Source organism: Agelaius phoeniceus, assembly GCF_051311805.1.
Source record: "Agelaius phoeniceus isolate bAgePho1 chromosome W unlocalized genomic scaffold, bAgePho1.hap1 SUPER_W_unloc_1, whole genome shotgun sequence".
Taxonomy (NCBI): domain Eukaryota; kingdom Metazoa; phylum Chordata; class Aves; order Passeriformes; family Icteridae; genus Agelaius; species Agelaius phoeniceus.
The window spans coordinates 1,679,097-1,703,009 of NW_027509866.1; the positions used below are offsets into that span (position 1 = coordinate 1,679,097).

At 52.4% G+C, this 23,913-nt stretch overlaps 1 protein-coding gene across 1 annotated transcript in view; it reads left to right on the top strand.

Moving 5' to 3' along the window:
• The window catches only part of LOC143691880 (uncharacterized), a 413,566-nt gene that overhangs the window by 364,570 nt on the left and 25,083 nt on the right, over nt 1–23,913 (top strand). The window contains exon 7 of the mRNA XM_077172665.1: nt 951–1,118. Within this exon, the coding sequence (XP_077028780.1) occupies nt 951–1,118 (168 nt within the window). The remainder of the gene's footprint in view (nt 1–950; nt 1,119–23,913) is intronic.

The window sequence follows — 23,913 nt, forward strand, 5'->3', positions numbered from 1 at the left end:
AGGGGAGAGATCTTCTGGGAATGGGCCATTGAGTGTCACTGCAGGACTGATCAAATTCCATCCTCCCATTGTGGGATGCTCTGCCCAGAGGGAGGATCCAAGCATTCCAACCTGGATATAAGGTGAGCCTTGCAACACCAGGAGCAGCTTGCCTACTGGATTCCCAGAGGACAAGAGCTCCAGAACCACCCCTGGACCTCCAGAGGAAGACCAGATGCTTCTACAGGATCACTGCTTGGACAGAATCACGTTCATCCCTGCAACAGGACTGCAGCCACCATTTAATGGGACTGCTGCCACCACCCTGAGCAACAGGGTGTCAGGTTATATCCTGACTCTGTCAGTTTAAGGCAGTGTTTCTGTATCATTGCCTTGATCTTAATTTTCTTATTGCAATTGAAAATTGCAATTCTGACTTAGACTCTCCCCCAGGTATCCCTTAAATCCTGTGTAATAGAAAATGTATGCACCCTTTGTTTTGTCCCCGAAAATAGATTTCCCATTCCCAAATCTCGATTGGATGGAGGAGGAGGCTGTGAGAAAGAGGAAGGAGCCCTGGGACACCCAGGCAGGTGAGGAGGAAGTCAGTGCCCCTTTCCCCCTCTCTCCTGCTCCATCTCCCAGCCCAGCACAGCCCCCGGCTGCAGGACAACCCTGCTGCCAACCCCGTCCTGCTGGGGATGCACTGGGGGGATCTCCTTCCCCTTCCCTCTGGCACGGAGGCAAATCCCATCCTCTCCTTGTCCTTCCTCCCCCAGGGAAGAAGCTGAGGATGGAGACCAGGGAGGACAAATCGCCTTGGCAAAACCTCGTGGAAGAAGCAGTTTTGAGCAGCTCCATGGCAAAGAAATCCAATGGGGAAGAAAAACCACAGAGATCCTGCAGGAGGAGGAGCTCCAAACCCAGCCCAGGGTGCTCTGAGGAGGAAAGACCCACCCTGAGCCAGGAAGGTGGACAGAGCTTCAGCCAGAGCTCAGAGCTGGTGGTCCATGGGCAGCTTCATGATGGGAAAAAGCCCCACAAGTGCTTGGAGTGTGGGAAGAGCTTCAGGCAGAGCAGCACCCTGATCAGCCACCAGATGATCCACACTGGGGAATGGCCCTACGAGTGTGGGGAGTGTGGGGAGTGTGGGAAGGGCTTCAGCTGCAGCTCTGCCCTCATCATCCACCAACGCATCCACACTGGGGAGAGGCCCTACGAGTGTCCCCAGTTTCAGAAGAGGCTTCACACCAGCTCCCATCTCCTCTGCCACCAGCGAATTCACTCAGAGGAGAGGCCCTTCCACTGCCCTGACTGTGGGAAGGGCTTCAAGGAGAAATCTCACCTCATCCACACTGTGGAGAGGCCCTACGAGTGTCCCCAGTGTGGGAAGGGCTTCACCAGCAGCTCTCACTTGACCAGACACCAACGGAGCCACCAGTAAGGAAAGGCCTGCAAATGCCCCAGCTGCAGGAACAGCTTCATGCACCACTCCATCTTCATCCCCCATGGGAGGACCCACGCCGGGAAGAGTCCTGGGGAACCGTGTTTCCCATGATCCATGCTGGGAAGACACCTGTCCCTTTTCCTGCCCGTGACATGATGTGGGAATGGAAGAACATGATGATCTGGCCATGGCCCTTTCATTACATTCACTCCCACCTCAGGCCATTGCCAGGGGCAGGAAAGGGACTCTCTCTCTCTCTCCCTGAGGAGAAGGGTGTCCTTTCCAGACAGGGGTAATTGTGGCTGGGAAGAGACAGTCAGTTGTTTTTAGTTTTCCCTGTCAAAGTTTTATTTATCCCTTCTGTTATCAATATTGTTTCTGTTCCATTTTTTCCTTATCTCGTTGCTCTTCCCAATAAATTGTTCTTATCCCAGCCCGGGATCTTTGCCTTTTGTGCTTGCAATGGGAGGCGGGAGGGCAGCGAGGGCAGCGCGGTTTAAGCGGGAGCAGGAAATTGGGGAATCCCATTGCTGAAGCCCGGCCCGTGGAAACCGAGCATCCCAGCTGGTGCCAGCCCTGGTGTCCATGGCAACCACCCCTGGCATGGGGTCTCCATGGAGCTGCCAAGGGACTGAGCATAGCAGCAGGGAGCTGGTGATGGTTGCCATGGAAACTGACTACAGCAACAGGGGCCTGGTGATGGCTGCCTGCTAAGGATCAGATTTGTCACAGGCCCTCAGAGGAGTTCCATGGGATCTTTCCAAGAGTCTCCAGGCTGTTCAAGAGCTGGAATGCCACAGGCATGGACAGGGGCTCCATGGAGACCTCCCAGGGCTTTCTGGGATGGTAAAGAGCCCTGTGGTCAGAGGCAGTCACAGCCATTCCATGGTGACATCCCAGGGCACCTTGGGCTTCAAAGGCACCGATCTGTCACAGGCACTCACGGGGGCTCCACGGTGACATCCCAGGAGTGCCCAGGCTGCCAAAGAGCCAGGATGTCCCAGACACTTCCAGGGGTTCCTGTCATGGGCACAGTGGGAGCTTCAGGCAGCGTTTATTAGAGAAGCAGCTGTTGGGTCACAAGGTGCAGAAAGGATTCCCAATAGCCCCCACAGATCCCCAAATGTCACCATTGAGTCAGAGATGACACAGACTCAGATCAGAAGGCTAAGGTCTAAAAGCCACCCATTTATTCAATCCTCTTCGTTTTGACCTTGGTTTTCTACAGGTGGATCTCTTTGGTGATTTAATCAACACATTTCACATGATTGGCTGATAAAGACAACCCCCTTCAGTAAACAACTTTATGGAAAAAACAACCTATTACAGACACCACCTGTTGATAATTTACAATTCTTTCTCTCCAGCTTCCTAATGGTTCCCAATCTAATTAATGGGAAAACTCTCTTGCTTTCTGTGTCTCTGACCAGACTCTCATATTCACAGAAAAATACCCCCAAGGACCTCCAGGCTTTGTAATCTCCTTCTGTGAGAGGAGCCTTGGAGCAGCTGGCTCCAATCCCAGCCTCAGACTTTTACAGAGTTCATGGGTAAAGAATTATCAAGGTGAAATTTAACCTTTAGCATTTGTCCCACAGGATTAAGGATGACAAAGCATATATATTTATAAAAAATTTCTATTATCTCTTATGGTAAAAATTAGACAGAATTATCTTAATCAGAAATATTTAGTCCAAGGAATAAGAGCTGTAACATATTATATTATATTATATTATATTATATTATATTATATTATATTATATTATATTATATTATATTATATTAATTTATAGAAAGCACTCAGAAGAGATTTCAAAGCAATTTTATTTAAGGAAAAGAAGCTGTTTTTAAGGAGAGATTGATGTCACTCCCACAGACCAATGACCACAGGCAAATCCCTTTGGCTCAGCCTGAAGCAGTGACCTTGAGGGGTGTCCCGACTGCAGGGAGGAATCTCCACACCCCCCAGGAAGGGAAATGTCAGGGGATGCTGCCATTAAAATTTGGGATGGGGCTTTTCTAGTCTGAGGTGCTGCTCTGTCAGTCAGGTGTGCCCAGGCTGGGCCAGCTCAGCAGCTCTGCAGAAGCTCTCAGTGGTGTCACTTGGTTGTTCCTTACTCTGGGGATTTTCCAGCACTGTCACAGCTTCAGCTCCCTCTGAGGATGTTGAACTTTGGGATGGAGGAGTCAGACTTGTTTCTGCAATATTCACCCCAAAAGCAGCGTGACCCCTCCCCTCCTTCATTTCCCACTGGGGGCTTTGCAAACAGGGCCTTGCTGGAGTTGTTGGAGCCCATTGCAGGCAGAGCCTCCTGCTCCAGCAGGAACTGCCTTTCCTGTGCCATCAGCAGGGCAGGTCCCGCTGCAGGAAAAGCCCCAGGCCAGCCTCAGCACAGGGAAGGCCTCAGGCACAAGGGCAGAGTGCCGTGCTGGGAGCTGTGCCAGGGAGAGCCTGAGGCACCAAAGGCACCTTGGCAGCAGCAGCTGCTTGCAGGCCATGGCCAGAAGCCTCCCTTGGCAGCCCGGCCTGGTGGCCACCACTGCAGAGCTGCTGCCTCAGGGCTCATTCCTGGCTGGCCTCTGAAAAGCCACTTCTGCCCCAGGAGCCTGACTGAGAAGCCATTGGCCCCAGTACCTTGGGGACAAGATATCAATGACAAAACTCTTCATGCCAGCAGAGCCAAGGCAGGGGCAGAGGAAAGGCCAGAGCCAGGCCCAGGGGACAGGGCTGCCATGGTGATGGCTGTCAGGGCACTGCCCCTGCAGCAGCCTGGCTGCCCTCAGCAGACATTCTGGCCAGAAGCGTTGTGAGGGCACCCAGCACATCAGAGAACCCACACTGCAGGAATTCTGTCACTGGGGTGACAGGCAGGGGGTTTCACTGGGTCAGGTTGCACAAAGCTCCTGATCTTGGTCAGTTCCTGAGATGGGGCATCCACTTCTCTGGAATAACTCTTGCAGTTTTTTGCCACTCTTATAATTCTAAAATTTTTCCTCTTTCTAACAAATGTACATCCACCCTCATTCAGTTTAGAGACATTGACCCTTGTGTTGTCACTGCAAGATTTAGAAGAAAATACCTTTGACCACTATTTTTCCATTTTCACAGACCTTGGAGACGACCCAAAAATCTCCCAAGATGGGGTTTGGAGGCCTCATCACAAAACCAGCAGGGACAGTCTGCGGGCTCTGGAGTCAGTGGGGTGGAGACTGAGGACAGAACAGGAATAGCCTGGGAGGGATGGAAGGGTGGTTTCGGAGAGGCTGGAGCTTTTCTTCCTAGAGGATATAAGCATGAGAAGAAAACAATAGCACCAATGGCAGCTGGGGAGGCCCAGAGTGGACACCAGGAGAAAGGAATTTCCCTGCCAGGGGAGGGCTGTGGTGCAGCACGTCCCCCCGCAGGAGCCGGGAGCAGCCCCAGGCTTTGTGTGGGCAGGCAGAGGCAGGCAGGAGGCAGAGCTGTCAGCAAAGGAAGGGCCCAGTCAAGTGGGGCAGCCGGGGGATGCCCACAGCCTGCAGGGACAGAGGCGCAGGGCAGGGACACCGTAGGACAGCCTGGGCTGCACAGGGCACAGGGATGGGCAGCAGCTGCAAGACAGCCCTGCCAGAGCCAACTTGGGCAGCACTTTGGCCATGGCAGACACAAAGAGCACCAAAGCCCCAGAGGCTCATTAAAACACTTGTGCTGTGTCTGTGCTGCTGAGCTGGGCCGGGCTCCTGGCCCAGAGGCAGCTCCTGGCAAGGGCAGCAGAGCTGCAGAGAGACAGCTCTGGCCAGGAGCAGCTCCTGTGCACAGCCCAGCAGGGCTGGGGCATTGCCAGGGCCCCTCAGGGACCCTAGCAGGGCACAGACAGAGCTCCCAGGGGCTCAGCACTGGCAGGGGCTGTGGCATGTCCCAGAGGGGGCTGTGTCACAGCAGCTCCTCCGTGGCTGTGTCATGGCGGCACAGAGCAGCTGTGATGTCAGCAAGGGGCTGTGTGACAGCACAGAGTGGGCTGTGACATCACAGAGTGGGTGGTGAGGTCACAGAGCAGACTCTGCCATCATAGTGGGCTGCTCTGTGATATCACAGACCAGGCTGTGATATCATAAAATAGCAGTGTGACATCACAATATTGACTGTGACATCATAATGTGGCCTGTGACATCACAAGAGGACTGTGTGTCATCATAGGAGGCTGTGTGACATCACAAGAGGACTGTGTGTCATCCTAGGGGCTGTGTGAGGTCCCTGGGGAGGTCACTCTGCCCCGGCCCCCCTCACAGTTCCCCCCAGAGCAGTCCAACCCTGCTCGTGCACAGCGGGGTCCCCTGTCCCCCAGGGTCCCCCCGCCCCCGTCGCCGCAGCCTCCCCCAGAGGATGTTCCACGAGATCGACCCCAGAGCCTGACACGGGGACGGGGGGCCGGGGCCCTGGGGGTGGCACAGGGGGACAGGGACCCCCCGGCAGCGTCCCCGTGTCCCCCAGGGCCAGAGCCTGGGCCAGGGCTCCTTCACCCTGGTACCAACGAGGCCTTGAGAGCGCTGAAAAAATCCCCAGCAAGGGAACAGCAAAAACCAGATTGAATATTAAGGGACAGCAGCACAATGTTCCTTGGCAAGAGTCACTCTGCTCCTGACTGGACACTTCAGGCCCAGCAAGGAAATAAAGCAACAACAAAACCAAACAGAATCCAGACAATAAAACCTGAAATGAGCCAAGAACTATCCCTGTGGGTTTGTGTGTGACACAACTACAGTGAGGGCAAGGATGAAAGGAATATGGTCTAAGAGCTTAACACAGCTCAAACTTAACAGGACTTAACTGCTACCTTCAACTTCACAATTTAACAAAAGAACAGAGCTTAACAGTATTTAACCTAACTTATAACCTATGACTTAGCAATTTAAAAGAGGAATAACACTTAAAAATATTTAACTCAGCTTATAACTTATATTAAACATAAAACTTAGCAAAAGAAAAACTCCTATCAGCATTTAACATCACTTAGACCTTATGATTTAACCTTACCTTCAGGCCTGACTGACTCAGCTATCCAGGGCACACAAACCCCTCAGAGAGCAGCATTTCTGCCCCATTTCCCCAGCACAGGCACTCCTGTGTGCACACAGACACAAAGAGTCAGTGCAAGGCACCTGGGAGAAATTCCCCTGAGGGCAGGAAATGCTCCCTGTGGATCCTTTGGCATCTCCCCAGCGGGTGAAGGGTTGAGCCTGGAGGAGTGGGGGGATCAGCCCAGGCTCCGTCGTTGTTGAGGATCCCCGAGTGCAGCAAACGGGAGAGTTCCCGGCTGGGAGAGGCCCCACTCAGAGGGAGTCGCTGGCCCAGGAGAGCTCCAAGGGCTCCTTTTGGAGCGCTGTTTGCAGGGCCCCAAGAGAGGGGCTTCAGTCCCAGCAATGGTTCATCCTGGCCGCACTGGGCACCAACAGCTTTCTTTGGCAGGGTGAGAACAGGGATGTTGTGCCACGGAGGGAACAAAAGCAGTTCCCAGGGCTACTCCTCCAGAAAGCAGGAGCTGGTTGGGCAGCAGCAGTGCCTGGGGCAGACAGTGTTTGTGATGAGCTGCAGAGGAGCTGAGCCCAGGGGCTGTTGGCCAAGGCCGAGCCCCAAGGAGCATTTCTCAGCTGGCAGGGCAGGCTGAGAAGGGCAGGGGGGAATGCAGCAGCACAGGGCCCATGGAACCAAGGGAGCATTGTGACCCTGTGGGGCCCTGTGAGACCAAGGGACCATTGTGACACTGTGGGGCCTTTTGACACCAAGGGACCATGGTGACACTGTGGGGCCTCATGGAACCAAGGAGACCATTGTGACCCTGGGGGTCCCCGCAGAACCAAGACGACCATTGTGATACTGTGGGACCTCCTGAAACCAAGAGGCCTTTGGGACACTGCAGGGCTGCATGGAACCAAAGGGCCATTGTGACATTGCAGGGCCTGATGTCATCAGTGGTCGATTGTGACACTGTGGAACCACAGGAGACCATTGGGTCACCACAAACCCCCAGGGTCCAAAGGTCCATTGTGACATTGCAGGGCTCATGGAGTAGAGAAGTCATGTGACACTGTGGGGCCTGTGGAACTACTGAGACCATTGTGACTCTGCAAGGCCCCATGGAATTGTTGGGACCATTGTGACACTGCAGGGCCTTCTGGAACCTAGGAGCCATTGTGATACTGTGGGACCCCATGGAAACAAGTCACCATTAGGGCACTGTGGGGCCTCATGGATCCAAGGCATCATTGTGACACTATGGGGTCCCAGAAAACAAATGGAACACAGAACAGGTCTGGCTGGTTTGGCCCCCCAGGGGCCACCTGACTGGTCCAACTGACCTTGGCATGTTGAGGGTCTCTTCTCATCTGCTGCTGAAACACTGGGGCTCTGTGCTTTCCTTCCTATGGAAAAGAACTCTCCTTCTTCTACAGGCACTCATGGCCAGACTTGGGATTTCACCTCCAAATTTCCTTCTATCCATGGATTGTTCGCACAGGAATATTTCCAGGACAAGTCTGGCTGGCAATGGTTTTACAAGGCTCACCTCTCAGCTATCCCCAAAACACTGGGAAAGGCTCTGTGCTTTCCTTCCTATGGAAAAGAACTGTCCTGCTTCTCCAGGTGCCCATGGCTGAGATTGGGCTTCCACCTCCAAAATTCCCTTAATCCAAAGACTGCTCCCAGACAAAATCTGCCATTCCTGACAAGTCTGAATGGCATTGGCCTCGTGAGGCTCTCCAAACACTGGGGGTCCATACTTTCCTTCCTATGGAAAAGAACTGTCCTTCTCAGCCAGGTGCCCATGCCCAGAAATGGGATTCCACCTCAAGCATTGCCTGTTGTGACAGACTGGAGGAGATTGTTGGCTGGAAACATTTCATGCGTGGGGGAGGAAGGGGCAGGTCCAGCCTTGCCCTGCCCTGGAACCCCAGCCCTGCCCTGCCCTGGAACCCCAATCCCCCCAGAGCCTCTATCCCAGCCCAGCAGTGGCTGCCAGTCCCTGGCACAGCACAGGCAATGCTCCACAGCCACCTCTGCAGCCCCAGCCCAGCTCCTGAGGGACCAAATGAGCCCAAGCCCCACCTGGGGGAAGGGCCCAGGAAGACCAAGGGGTATTGAAGGCTGAGCACAAGGCAAGCACACATCTTGATCCTACCTCCTCTTGGAATTTCCATCTGAACGGTGCTGGAATCCAGGAGTTGGTAGCTGTGTGTGTGCTTCTCTGCATCTTTTTTGTCTTTCTCTCTTTCTGTGTCTTCTTCTTCTCTTCCTCTTGCAAATTTTGATTAACATGAAATTGAACAAGCTTAGAGTTTGTGAAGATGAATGGGCCAAGTCAATGCTTTCAGAAATGTTTTTTGTTGATTGAATGTCTATTGTAGTTTGACATGAGAAGAATTTTAAAAAGTAATACAAAACTTTTTGTGTTACTGACAATCTGTTAAACCACTGAGATACTCAACACGCCTCTGTGAAACACAAATGTTAAAGATGAAAAAACCCAGAAACCTCCTCTTTCTTTTCCAGTCAACAAAGAAGCAGCGGGCCCTGGCCCCGGCCCCCATCTCAACCAAACCAAACCAAACCAAACCAAACCAAACCAAACCAAACCAAGCAACCCTGCCATGGGCTGAGCCCCTTCACCCCTCCCCAGGCTGCCCCCCCACCCCCATCGGCCCCATTCTGACCAAACCAAACCCCAACAACTCCCAAACAGGAAAACAAAAGAGGCTACAAAACCCCAACCAGAACAAAGCCAACCACAGCTATTAAAATCTTACCATGAAGTTCCTCTCCCCAACACAACTAAAACCAAAAATCCCTAAAACTTACAACCCATACAAAATAACCCTACAACTAAAATTAAACAAAAAACCCCACAAAAATAAACCATAAAACCAATCCTAACACAACCCAGCCACAACTTCAACTACAAGTTACTGGCAGGTCAGGTGTTACCCTTTCAATACTTCAGTCCTCCCGCAAGTAAAAGGAAATAACAAAATACAAACATATAAAAAAATTATAAAACCATCAATGTCAGTAAAGAAGAAATGAAATCCCCAATAAAAAATAAGAAAAAATACCTTAATCTTAAAAATAAAATCCTCTTGTAAATGATAAAGAAAAAAATTCTTTTTTTATAGCACTTAAATTATAAAAAAATAAAAATATTTAGATTATTATCAAACAAAAACCTGCATACTAAAAAAAAAAAGTTAAAATAACTGTAATTTCATAAAAAGTTTAAACAGGAAAAGCTAAAAACATAATCCAGTACCCCCAAGAGAAGATCTCTATTTCCAGAGATAAAAAAAAATTAAAAGTAAAAATAAAAACTTTTACCCTTAAAGAACTCATCTTTAAAGCAATACCCCATAAGTTCCCATGGCCCATCCACAAGCTGTAAAAAAGCTTCTGGCAATAAAAACAATTTCACAGTAAAAAAGTTCCCCAGACAACTCTTATGCATGACAGAATTAAGAACCACAAAAACCGTAATTTTTCCACTGGCAAAAAAATCTCCATAACCTTAACAAGAAAAACTTCTCTCCCAAAGTAAACTAAAAAAAGACTATTCTAGAAATAGTAAACTAACTAGAAATTTTAAGTTTAATTTCTTTACATTGTCAGTAAAAAGAAAAAGTTGTAAAGAAAAAAATTGTTCCAAAGAGTTTATTTCAATTCTCACTACCTTTTTTTTTTAGGCTGCTTTTATTGATATTTTCTTTATACTCTTTTAAAATTTTAGACCTACTTTACCTTTCTCATAATCCTATTTCAGAACAAAATACATAAATATTAAGCGACATTAAAACACATCACGCTCATCAATACATTAAGAAATCTCAAGATTAGAAAAATCTTAAATTAATAACCAGAACCAGTAAAATATCATGATAAACATTTTGCAAAGTTTCTCTAAAGTTTTCTAAAGTTTCCAGTAAATGCTGCTTTGTTGTTTTGAGCTCCTGAGAATCTCTTGTCAGTATTCCTCCAGTGCAAGCGACTCAGAGGACACAAACAACTGTAATTCCTTTTAAATGTCTCCTTGAGAGAGTTGTTTGGGGGATGGGGGTCAGGGCTTGTGTGTCCTGCTTGGCCCAGCCCAGGCAGGGCTTTCCCAGCCACATTCCACACTCCATTGCCCAGCTGGAGCCGCTGGTGCCTCTGAGTTGTGCTGCCCCAGCCCCAGGGACGCTCTCCTTGTCTGCCCATTCCCCCACGGTCTCTGGGCAGGGATGGCCTCACTGGGGGCTGCTGACATCCTCAGCAACTTGGAGGCTGCTGCTGAATTTCCCTGCTCCAGAGGCTTGTTCAGCCTTCAGCTCTTCAGTGCAGGAATTCAGTGTCCCAGGGCTCATGAACATTCAGAACACCTGAACAAGCCAAGCCTCTGGGAATCATTTGATTTTAATTTTCAAATCCTTTGTGGTTAAGTACATCTCAGTTGTGTATTCAAACTGAATACATGATATTTAAAAAGACAGTGAGAAAAGATTTTTTAGGTCCTGTTTAGTTTTGTTTTCCTGTTAATTCATTGATATGTGCAATCTCCAATTGACACTGAATCCAAGTACCTCCTCATGCAGTTTGAATAGATATGAAAATCAAGACCCTTCATGGCTGACAATCAATCAGACTCTGTCCCTACCCCCAGCCCACCATTTCCCCCATCCAAGCCCTGGCACTCAGAGCAGCCTTGTGCAAATCTGAGCTCCCTCCAGCCCAGGCTGCACCTGCAGCTTTCAGCTCCTTGGCTCCAACTCCCACCTGCTTGCCTTGGAGAAGGAGCTGCCCGAGACACAGAGGGATGTTCATTTCTTGTCAGCCAACAAAGCCAAGGGAAGGCACAGCTCCATCAAATGCAAAAGTCATTCCTCTGCTGGATATTAAATCCACTTTCCACAGCAGACAGTCTCAGAGCAATGGAAAACACCTTCTGTGCCCAGCACAGATCCCAAGGTCCCCCCAAACCCTCCCTGCCCCGATTCTGCCCAGATTTGCTCTTTGCACACACGAGTCACACACTGAAGTCAGGAGCTCCCTCCATGCCCAGAGGGAGGAAAAGAGAGAAAGGGGATGAAGAGCTCTCCTGTGCAGAGCCAAGGTCCAAGTGCAGCTCCTGCAGTGGGAACCACAACTCATCAGGTTTGTGTCCTTTGGGCTCAGGGCCTGGTGACACTCAGAGGCACGGAAAGGTTTCTTGCCAACAAACACAGGCTGAACATTTGAACAGTTTAAGAACCATCACAGCTCTTCCCTCAGCTCTCTGGGTTGTCTCAGCAGCATCTGACATGTCCCGCATCCCCAAGGGATTTCCGAAAAGGAACAGTTCTAGACAAGGACATAAGAAAATGCAATTTTGTGATAGATATAAACACAACTAAGATGTTGACTAATATGGTATTTATTTTAACATCAGAAAGATTGGGCAACTTCCTGGAGCTTAAAGCATGAAACCAGTCATTTGAGAGGCACTTGAATGACCAGAGAGCATCTGGAGAAGGAAATCTGAGAGCAATGGAAAGGACAGAGATCCAACTGGTCTAGTGAAGAGATGGCCACTTAGACATGGCCATTTCAACAGGAGAGCTAAAAACGCCTGATGAAAAAAGGAGATTAAATAATAGACTGAATATTGGTGACACAAGTAGATGGAAAGATCAGCACTTCTTCTCCTGCAATTAGTAGAACAATCCAGTAGATCCAGAAAATTCCTGTTCCTGATGGGAAAACTTTGCCATTTCTAAGAAGAACTCAGATGACCCAGATAATAAAGATTTTCTTGTATATTAGGAAACTAACAGGCATTAACACCTGTCCCCTTTTCCAGGCAGACAGCAGTTGTGTGTCCATGAACAGGCAGTGCCACTTGTGCCCTGACATGCCCAGCCGGAATTGGATCTCTCCATGAGCACCTGAGGGAGAGCAGAGCACCTTGCAAGCTGCAGGTCCCTGACAGCCCCACAGGGCTCCTGTGCCATCAACATCTGCTCTGCTCCAGTCTGAAACAGGGCCCAGCATGGTGCTGGGATCATCAGAGAGCTGAGGTGTGTGCTGGAATTCAATGGCCTCCCCATCCTGCAGCAGCCCTGCATTTCCCTGCTGCAGCCTTGGTCTCCAGCCCAGCCATGGAGGCTCTTTGGGCTCTGGAGTGTTGCTGCAGCCCCCAAGGGCAGCTGAGCTCTGCCTTTGGCCCAGTCAGGCCTGGCCAGCTGCCAGGACTGTCTAGGTTCCCTTGGCTTCCTGAGGGCCAGCTCTCATCTGCCTGTGAAACACTGGGGCTCTGTACTCTCCTTTCTATGGAAAAGAATCGTCCTTCTCATCCAGGTGGCCGTGGACAAAACTGGGATTTGGCCTCCCAAATTTCTTCTACCCAAGGATTGCTCCCAGACAAAAGCTGCCAAGACAAACAGGTCTGGCTGTCCTTGGCCTCCTTGGGGCTGCCTCTAATCACCCTATGAAACACTGGGGCTCTGCCCTTTCCTTCCTGTGGACTAGAACTGTCATTCTGGTCCAGGAACTCATGGCTGAAATGGAATTCCACCTCTGAAACTCCACAAATATCCAAGGGTTGCTTTCAGACAAAAGCTGCAAGGACACACAGGTCTGGCTGCCTTGGCCTCTGGTGACTGCCTCTCATCTGCCTTCAAATCCCTGGGGCTCTGTGGTTTCCTTCCTGTAGAAAAGCACTGTCCCTCTTGTCCAGGCACCCATGGCCTCAAGCACATGAGCACTGTACAGGGACAATGGAGCTCTGTCTCAGTGGGGTGGAGACTGAGGACAGCAGAGGAGACCTGGGAGGGATTGAAGGGAGGTTTCAGAGATGGTGGATCCTTTTGACATAATAGTAAACAGGGAGAAGAAAAAAGAAAAAAATTAACGTAAATTGCTGCTGGGGAGATGCGGACTGGACACAAGGAGAAAGGCATTTCCCTGCCAGGGCAGGGCTGTGGTGCAACACATCCCCCAGGAGGAGCCTGGAGCAGCCCCAGGCTTTGTGTGGGCAGGCAGAGGCAGGCAGGAGGCAGAGCTGTCAGCAAAGGAAGGGCCCAGCCAGGTGGGGCAGCCGGGGGATGCCAACAGCCTGCAGGGACAGAGGCGCAGGGCAGGGACACCATAGGACAGCCTGGGCTGCACAGGGCACAGGGATGGGCAGCAGCTTCAAGACAGCCCTGCCAGAGCCAACTTGGGCAGCACTTTGGCCATGGCTGCTGGCCCTGGGCCTGAGGCCACAAGGGGACAAGTGACCCCTGCAGGCCTGGGGCCTCATTGCCTCCTTGTCCCTGCTCAGCAGCCTGGCAGGGGCTGCCCCATGCTCCTGCCCTTGGCATTGCCCATCCCCACATGCCAGTGCCCATCCCGGGAAGAGCCCTGAGCACTGAGGGAGGGACAGGATCTGCCTGGCCAGGGGCTGGGGCTCAGGCCTTGGCCCTTTGCATTCCTGAAACACATCCAGCTTTGCTCAGCACCAGAGACACCTTTGCCTTGTTTGTCCCTAGCTGTCATCACTGCCTCCAGTGTTCTGCTCTACCTGGAACTTGGGGACACTTTCCCAGTTGTCTCCCTCAGTGGGACCCATTAAAACTTCAAGAAACTTCAGAGTTTCAATTTAATTTTGAGTTTCTGAGAAGTTTTTTGAAGACTCTCTCAGGGACTGAGTCTGATGTAAACACCAAATCCCTGAGAGGCTCATTAAAGTCCTTGTGCTGTGTCTGTGCTGCTGGGCTTTAAAGGAACAGCTCTTCCCAGGGCCAGCTCCTCTCCCAGCCCAGCAGGGCTGAGGGCTCTGCCTGCAGGCACTGAGGGCACAGGAGCCAGGCAGAGACAGGCTGAAGGCAATCAGGATTGGGAAGACATTGAGCTGAGACTTCACTTGGGGAAAGATCTTCACAGCCCTGTGCATGGTGAGTGTGTGGGTGCAGGGCAATGTCCCCTGTGCTCCTGGAGGCATCTCCTGAAGCCAGCACACCCCACAGCCTGGGGGATGTGTCAGGAGGACTCTCCCAGTTTCTCTGTGGCAGAGGAGGAGGAGGAGGAGGATGTGCTGCAGAGCAGAGCACCCCTTCTTAGGGGATTTTTCATGAGCTCATTCAGGGCAGGAATTTCCTGCTTGGGTTTCTGCTTTCCTGATTTCCTGCTTGGGTTTCTGCTTTCCTGAATCTGTGCCCCCACTTTTCCCTGGCTCAGCTGGGTGGTAATGGAAACTCAGCTGTGCAGGGCAGAGCAGGGGCTGAGGCTCTTAAACCATCACACTGAGGATTCCTGGGCACCTCAGCAAGTGCCTGCACCTGCCCAGCCTCCAGATCCATGCAGCATCACCTTTCCATGTGCCCAGTCTGGGGGAAGCTGCTCTTTAATCCCTGCAGGGCCAAGCAGCTGCAGGGCAGGGCTGGCCCAGGGGCTGGGCTGGGCTCTGGCAGCTCTGGCAGGGAAGGAGCCCGGGGCCACAGGGGCAGCTTGGGCTGGGACAGCTCCAGAAGCAGAGCTGTGGGCAGGGAGGGAGGGAGGCAGTGCTGAGGGCAGCCCTGCTGCAGGGCAGATGTGGCACCTGCCGGGCCTGCCCTGCAGGGCAGACACTGCCCTGAGCAGCACAGCTCTCGTGTCCCCTCGCAGCCAGCACAGCCCTCAGCGCGGGGGCTCGGGGCCCTCAGTCCCTCCTGGGCTGGCAGAGCAGCCCCAGAGATGAAGGGGCCACTTCATATTGGGCACATGGCCACATTCCCTTCTGACCAGGGCCTGGGGGCCACTGTCCTGCCCTGCTGCTGCTGCCTGGCAGGGGCTGAGCAGGGCTGGGCAGGGAGAGGCTTTTCCTCAGGCCCGGCTCTCTCTCTCCCCTTGCCTGGCCCAGGTGCTGCTGGCATTGCTGAGGGGCTCTCTGGAATGGCAGTTCCAGCTGCAGGGCCAGGCCCAGGCCTTGGGCTCCTCCTGTGCAGGCTGAGCAGAGCAATGGGGTGTCCCAGCTCCCTGTGCCTGGGGAGCTCTGGGCAGGGCAGCCTGGGAGGCTGGCAATGAGCCCACTCTCCTGACTCTGGGAAGGGCAGGAGCCACTTTGTGTGCCAGGGATCCCTCTGCTCTCTGCAGTGTCTTCTGGCTGTCCAGGGTAACATGGGAGTGGATTTCAGAAAGGCGCAAGTGCAGGGCAGCTGGAACAGGAGAGAGGGACAGAGCATCTCCCCTCAGTCTGCACTAAGCCTCAGGCAACCCTCCTACCTACCTGGACTCTCTGTTCTTCCACAATGCAGCAGAATCTCAAATTCTGTCTCCTGTCATCCCCATCCCTTGCCCCATGCAGCTCCTCTGCCTTAGCTGAACATTTTTATCCAAGTCCCAACACCAGTACTGGCCCCTGCCCTCACTGTTCCCCTGCACTGACTGGGGGTCAGGGCTGACTCCCAGGTGTCCTGCAGATCAAGGTCCAGCTCCTGACACAACATTGGCCAGCAGCAATCAGGGCTCCAGCAACAGAGCTGAAGGAAGATCTCTGAGACATGGACAGGGGAAGCTGTTCAGTGGCAGGAACGACTCTATGAGAAAGGGCTTTGATAATTCTGAGAGAAATCTCCCTTCCATTGCCCTGTCTTTCCACCTTCTGCAGGTTGAAATGCCCAGACACAGCAAATGTCCAACAGCAGCTGCATCAGGCACTTCCTCCTGCTGGCATTGGCAGACACGCGGCAGCTGCAGCTCCTGCACTTCTGCCTCTTGCTGGGCATCTCCCTGGCTGCCCTCCTGGGCAACGGCCTCATCATCAGCGCCATAGCCTGCGGCCACCACCTGCACACGCCCATGTTCTTCTTCCTGCTCAACCTGGCCCTCGCTGACCTGGGCTCCATCTGCACCACTGTCCCCAAAGCCATGCACAATTCCCTCTGGGACACCAGCAACATCTCCTACAATGGATGTGCTGCTCAGCTCTTTCTGTTTGTCTTTTTCTTTTCAACAGAGCTTGCCCTCCTGACCATCATGTGCTACGACCGCTACGTGTCCATCTGCAAACCCCTGCACTACGGGACCCTCGTGGGCAGCAGAGCTTGTGCCCACATGGCAGCAGCTGCCTGGGCCAGTGCCTTTCTCAATGCTCTCATGCACACGGCCAATACATTTTCCCTGCCCCTGTGCCATGGCAATGCCCTGGGCCAGTTCTTCTGTGAAATCCCACAGATCCTCAAGCTCTCCTGCTCAAAATCCTACTTCAGGGAACTTGGGCTTCTTGCTGCTAGCGTTGCTTTAGCTTTTGCCTGTTTTGTGTTCATTGTTTTCTCCTATGTGCAAATCATCAGGGCTGTGCTGAGGATCCCCTCTGAGCAGGGACAGCACAAAGCCTTTTCCACCTGCCTGCCTCACCTGGCCGTGGTCTCCCTGTTTATCAGCACTGGCACAATTGCTTACCTGAAGCCCCCCTCCATGTCCTCCCCATCCCTGGATCTGGCCCTGTCAGTTCTGTACTCGGTGGTGCCTCCAGCCCTGAACCCCCTCATCTACAGCCTGAGGAACCAGGAGCTCAAGGCTGCAGTGTGGAGACTGATGAATGGATGCTTTCAGAAACATTAAACTGTTGGCCAATTTACGCCAATTACTTGTAATAAAGGGAATCTTTGATACTTCTTGTTGGTTTGTTTGTGGGTTTTTTTCTTTTCTTTTACTTTTTTCATATTGTCCACAAATAAATGTCAATTTTTGGGCCATTTCTCATTTTATTTCTCTCCATCTTCCCCATGGCCACAGACTGTGTCAATCAGGGGCTGCGCTCTTGGTGCCTTTAAAGGAACTAAAGGATCTCCCAGCAGAGTTTTCTGCAGAGATGCCCTTGTGTTGCCTTCTCTGGAGCTGCAGCAGCAATGTCTGTGTGCAGAGCTGGGGCAGATCAGTGCTGGCCCAGCAGCTGTGCCCAGCAGCAGCAGCAGCAGCACTTGGTGTTGCCAGTGCTGCTGCCGTGGCCCTGCCCCGCTGCCCTGGTGGCCCTGGTGTTGCTGCAGGGCCTGAGTGCTCTCGGGGCCGGGCACAGCCCTGGGGGTGGCAGTGCCGGGGCTGCAGCAGGGACAGGCCATGGGCACTGCTGGGGCAGCGCTGACGCCTCAGGCCAGGCCCTGGGGGCTCCAGGCTCCTTGCCCAGGCTGTCTCAAGAACACGGCCAGGCCAATGCTCAGCACAGAAACCCCCGTCAGCAGCCCCAGGCTGGCCTTGGGCAGGCTGGGGGCAAACAGCATGGCTGGGGCTCTGCAAGGGCCCTGGGCCAGACGGGAAGGAGCAGCAGAGCAGGGGTTGATCCATGCCCAGTGCGCTGCACAGCCCAGGGCAGCGTCCCAGAGCGTCCTCATGCAGCTGCCAACAACATCCCCCCTCTGCAGCCCTGGCCTCTCCCCCAGCTCACACAGGTGCCCCATCCTTGCAGGCACAGACACGGCAGCACTGCCTCAGCAGCCCCTGTTTGCATTGCACACAGCAGGGCCAGCACCCCCATGCTGTTGCTGTGGGGACATGAACCTGAGGGAGCACAAATGCCATCAGCCCCTGGGGCCAGCAAGGCCTGCGGGACACCAGGGAAACCACTCAGCTTTGTCCTGGCCTCTGCACTCAGCCAGAAAGTTTGTTCCCATCAGCTGGGAGTTTCCTGTGCCACTGCAGACGCTGTTGCTCAGAGCCAGGGTTGCCTGGCAGCCACCCCCAAACTGCCCTGAGCATTTCCTGTGTGCCACCTTTGCTTTCTTTACTCTTCCTGCTACAAATTTCTTCCCATTGTCCACCCCTGCTCCCTCCGCTGCAATCAGCCCATCTCTCTCCTGGTCCTGCTGGCCACACCATTCCTGATCCAGGCCAGGAGCCATTGGTCTTCTTGCCCACCTGGGCACACTGCTGCCTCATGTCCAGCCTGCTGTCCATCAGTGCCTGCAGGTCCCTTTCTGCCTGGCTGCTCTCCAGCCACTCTGTCCCCAGCCTGTAGTGCTGCAGGGGTTGTTGTGGCCAAAGTGCAGGACCCGGCACTGGGACTTGTTAAACCTCACCTTGTTGGATTTGGGCCCTGGATCCAGCCTGTCCAGGGCCCTGTGCAGAGCCCTCCTACCCTCCAGCAGATCCACACTCCCAGCCAGCTTGATGTCACCACGGTTCCAGGAGGCCCCAGAATCTCCTAATGGTCTCCATGACTCCATGAGGCCTCCCAGTGTAACAATGTCCCTTTTGATTCCATGGGATCCCTTGGTGTCACAAAGTTCTTGGATCCTTGGGCCCTGCAGTGTCACAATGGATCCTGGGTTCCATGAGGTCTGGCAGTGCAGCAATGCTCTCCTTGGTTCCACAGTGGCACAATGGCCTCTTGGTCCCAAGGGCCCCCATGGTGTCAAACATGTTTCCTTCATTGCAGGAGTCCCTGAGGAGCAGCCCTGGCCCCTTGGTTCCATGGGGCCCTGCAGTGTCACAATGGCCCCATCATGACACCAGGTCCTGCTCTGTCACAATGCTCTGCATGGTTCCACAAGGCCCTGCAGGGTCACAGTGGCCTCTGTGGTTCCAGCAGGACCCAGACTGTCACCATGGACTCCTTGCTTCCATCCAGCCCCACAGTGTCACCATGGCCCCTTGGCTCTGTGCTGCCATGTCGTACACAGTGTCACCATGGTCCTCTTAGTGCCACCAGGCCCTGCAGTGTCACAATGGCCCCTTGCTTCCCCAGGGCCCTGCAGTGTCACAATCATCAGAGAATCAGCCCGGCTGGAAAAGACCTTGGAGAGCATCAGGTCCAACCTGGGACCCAACACCACCTTGTCACCCAGACCATGGCACGGAGTGCCACATCCAGTCTTTCCTTAAACACTTCCAGGGATGGTGACTCACCCACCTTCCTGGGCAGCCCATTCCAATGCCCAATCACCCTTTGTTTTAAGAATATTCCCTAATGTCCAGCCTAAATGTTCCCTGGTGCACCTTAAGGCTGTGTCCTCCTGTCCTGTCGCTGTTCCCTGGGAAAAGAGCCTGACCCCCACCTGGCTGCACCCTCCTGTCAGGGAGTTGCAGAGAGTATGAGGTCTCCCCTGAGCCTCCTCTTCTCCAGGATAAACAACCCCAGCTCCCTCAGCTGCTCCTCACAGGACTTGTGTTCCAGACCCCTCACCAGCCTTGTTGCCCTTCTCTGGACATGCTCCAGTCCCTCCGTGTCCTTCCTAAATTGGGGGCCCAGAACTGGACACAGCCCTCGAGGTGCTGCCCAACCAGTGCCCAGCACAGGGGAAGAATCCCTGCCCTGCTCCTGCTGGCCACACCATTCCTGATCCATCGGAGTGCCAGGGCTTGGACGAGGGAAATGGTGGGGAGGGCGTAGAGACAGAGTCTGATTCATTGTCAGCCATGGAGGGTCTTGATTTTCCTATCTATTCAAACTGCACAAGGAGGTTCCTGGATTCAATGCCAACTGGAGATTGCACATATTAATATATCAACAGGAAAAGAAAACCTAAATAGGACCTAAAAATTCTTTTCTCGGTGTCTTTTTAAATAGAATTTATTCAGTTTGAATACACTACTGAAATCTGTCAAATTAACCACAAAGGATTTGAAAATTAAAATCAAATGATTCCCAGAGTCTTGGCTTGTTAAGGGCCTGGGACACTGAATTCCTGCACTGAAGAGCTGAAGGCTGAACAAGCCTCTGGAGCAGGAAAATTCAGCAACGGCCTCCAAGTTGCTGAGGATGTCAGCAGCCCCCATTGAGGCCATCCCTGCCCAGAGACTTTGGGGGAATGGGCAGATGTCATGGTTTAGGGCAAATTTGGAGGAGAATTTCCAAATTAGGGCCCCTCCAGAACGCAAACCCACACGGCCCCTCCCCCCAACCGGTTCGGGAAGGATTCCTCGGAGAGGAGTGGAAAGAACCTGTTTATTTAACAGGCACAGCACCCCCCAGCACACAAAATGAACAATACCGGATGAAACCGCTCTGAAAAAAGATGAAAAATTCAGAAAGTGCCTCTGGGGGTGGTCACTCTGTTCTCAGTCCCTCCGGTGCTGGGGCAGCTGCTGCAGGCCACAAGGTGCAGATTCTTGGTGTTTCCCAGGTCCCAGTCCGCAGCAGGTTCAAAATGGTCAGAAAAAGGAAAGGAGAAACAGTCCAGGAAGAAACTGGACAGTTTAGCTAAACTAGCTAATGAGCAAAAGCAAGCAGAAGCGAAGCAAGCAAGAGCGAGAGAGCAAAGCAAAGCAAAAGCAGAAAAAACAAAAGCTGCAGTCTCTGTGTCCCGCCAGGCTGATAAGAAAACCAAAACAAAACTTTCCCTCTTCAGAGCCGGTCTTAAAGGTACAGCACATAATATCCAACATTAACAGAACACATGAATGGGGATACAAGCATCATAACGTCACCCTAGGACATTCCACCCCTTCTCCCCATATCATCAACATACTACCACACATCATGCATTTATTCACACAAAATTTCCATCTGCTCCCCCAAAATTTACAAGCAATACCCATCATGCCCTCATCACATCCCCACACTGGACTACTGAATCCAGGCCCTATGCTACAGAGCTGCAGGATTTCCCCCTTTCACTTTACTCACTCAAAGCTCCATCTTCCACTTGCCCAGACCTTCAGCACTTACACATTTCCTTCTGTCTCATGTCTGTATGGTGTAATGTACAGACAATGGCAGTAACATCCAACAAATAGTGATATTTGCATATCATTCTCACCCCACAATCAGATCTCCATGAGGTACACATCGTGTTGTTCCATCTCTTTGCATTATCCACCATGTGCAACCTGCTCCCTGAGCAAAGACAACCCCACAAATGTGTTTGTCTGTACTCGAGGCAGAATTGATCCACACAGTCTTCCCCAACAAACCCCTGACATGCACCACTGGGACTTTATCTCCATCTATTACATTCAGGGACACAGACTGGGCATGACCTGCTCGGTTGGTGGAACCTCAGGTGTTAACTAACCAGGTGGCCTTTGCTAAATGCTGCTCCCAATTTTTGAAAGATCCCCCACCCAAAGCTTTCAGCTGGGTTTTAGTAGTCCATTGTACCTCTCCACTTTGCCTGCAGCTGGTGCATGGTAGGGGATATGGTACACCCACTCAATGCCATGTTCCCTAGGCCAGGTGTTGATAAGGCTGTCCTTGAAATGAGTCCCATTGTCTGACTCAATCCTCTCAGGGGTGCCATGTCTGCACAGGACCTGCTTTTCAAGGCCCAGGATGGTGTTCTGGGCAGTAGCATGAGACACAGGGTGGGTTTCCAACCATCCAGTGGTGGCTTCCACCATGGTCAGCACATAGCGCTTGCCCTGGCGTGTCTGGGGCAGTGTGATGGAGTCAATCTGCCAGGCCTCCCCATACTTGTACATGGACCCCCACCCACCATACCATAGGGGCTTCACTCACTTGGCCTGCTTGATGGCAGCACACATCTCACAGTCATGGATAACCTGAGAAATACTGTCCATGGTTAAATCCACCCCAAAATTCGCACCTTCGGGCCCATTTGTAATTACCTCCAAAATCCCAGGGCGATTCAGTTTACCTATACGGGCGCTGTCTCTGTCCCTCTGGAGCCTCTCAGGAACCCTGGGCCATCCCGAGTTGGCAGACACCAGGGGCAGCCCCGACACGGCCGACAGCGGGGAGACACTCTCTGTGCCCCGAGGGTACTGAGGGCACCTGGGCTGGGCGCCTGTGCAGCACAAGAGACACCAGAGACATCGGTAGAAGATAAAGGGCCCACTCTTAGCAGGGGTTAATCCAAGGTTTTATTCTAGGAGTCCCAAAGGAGCCCCTACACCTCAGGGGCCTCCTGCCCACAGCCCCGGGAGATGTGCCAAGGTTACATTTAAAGGGAGGTGGAAACCCAAAGTAGATAACATTTTACTAACCAAGAAGTGACCCTAAGGGATGGGTACTGGGGGATGGACATTTACGACAGCGTATGGGGCAGGGCTTGGGGGGCTGACCCCTGGCCTCTGGCTGATCACTCGACATCCTGGACTGAAGCTTCTGGATGGAGGGGATGGGATGCTGAGTGATTGACAGAGAGCCAGGGTGGGGGTTTGGGGATGATCTCAGCAAGGGAAAGGGATTACACAGGTAAAGGGAGGGGGGTACCATCTGGGATGAACCATTTGGAAAAAATACGGGGATTCAAACCCAAAACTATTACAAAATTATTACAAAGTATAAAAACACACTACAACACACCACCCAGATCTGGTGTTTGCTGCGCAAGTGCCCAGATAGGGAAATTTCCCAGGGCTGGCACAGCCCAAGTTCAGCAATTTCCTGGCACAGAAAGCCAAAATCCGGCAATTTCCTGATGCCAATACAGGTGCCCAGACCTGGTCTTTGCTGTCACTGCCAGTGCTCAGATCTGGGTATTTCCCTGTTCTGGCAGAGCCAAGTCCAGCAATTTTCTTGCAAAGAAAGCCAAAATCTGGCAATTCCCTGCTACCGTCATTGGCAATGCCAAGATCCGGTGTTTGCTGGCACCACCAGTGCCCAGATGCGGGAACTTCCTGGTGCTGGCACAGCCCGAGTCTAGTAATTTTCTGGCAAAGAAAGCCAAAACCTTGCAAATACCTGGTGCTGGCCCCACCCAGATCTGGTGTTTGCTGGCACTGCCAGCGCTCAGATCCAGCAGTTTCCCAGTGGCAGCACAGCCCAAGTCCAGCAGTTTGCTGGCACAGAAAGACAAAACCCGGCAATTTTCTGGTGTCAGCACTGGCACCACCCCGATCTGCGGTTAGCTGGCACCGCCAGTGCCCAGATCTGGCAATTTCCCTGTGCCACCACAACCCAAATGCAGCAATTGTCTGGCAAAGAAGGCCAAAACTCAGCACTGCCCAGATCAGGTGTGCTGGGGTTGGTTTAAAAGAAGAGGGAGACCTCGGCTTAAGGCCCTGGGAAAACCCTCTTTAGTCAGGGTCAGCAGGAGCTCCCACCCATAATCCTCTTGTTCAGTTATGCAGATTGTTACTAGAAAGTTCTGAGTTCTCTTTGCTACCATTGGTTACTTTATACTGCAAAAATTGTAATATTCTTAATCCTTCCTTCCTCTTGGATCCTTCCCTCAGATCCCACCTTAACCCCTCCCCATAAATAAATGGATAAATATTCCTGCTAGACCCTGGACCCAGGCTTTTTTCTGCTTTGCTCTCTCTACTGTGCACGCTGCCCTGTTTGTTGTGTTTGCCTTCATTAAAGTTCTGTTTCCAGAGCACCAGATGAAAGCAGTCTCTGTCTGTAAAGTGGCCAGAGCTGGTTCTCAGGGAAATCACTGGTCAACGGTCCGGATGAGGGCCAGAAGGTTTCACTGGTGTTTGCTGGCACTGCCAGTGCCCACATCTGGAAATTTCCCTATTCTGACACAGCCCAAGTGCAGCAGCAATTTACTGGCACAGAAATCCAAAACCCGGCAACTTTCTGCTTCTGGCTCTGGCACTGCCCACATCTTGTGTTTGCTGCACCAGTGCCCAGATTTGGAAATTTCCC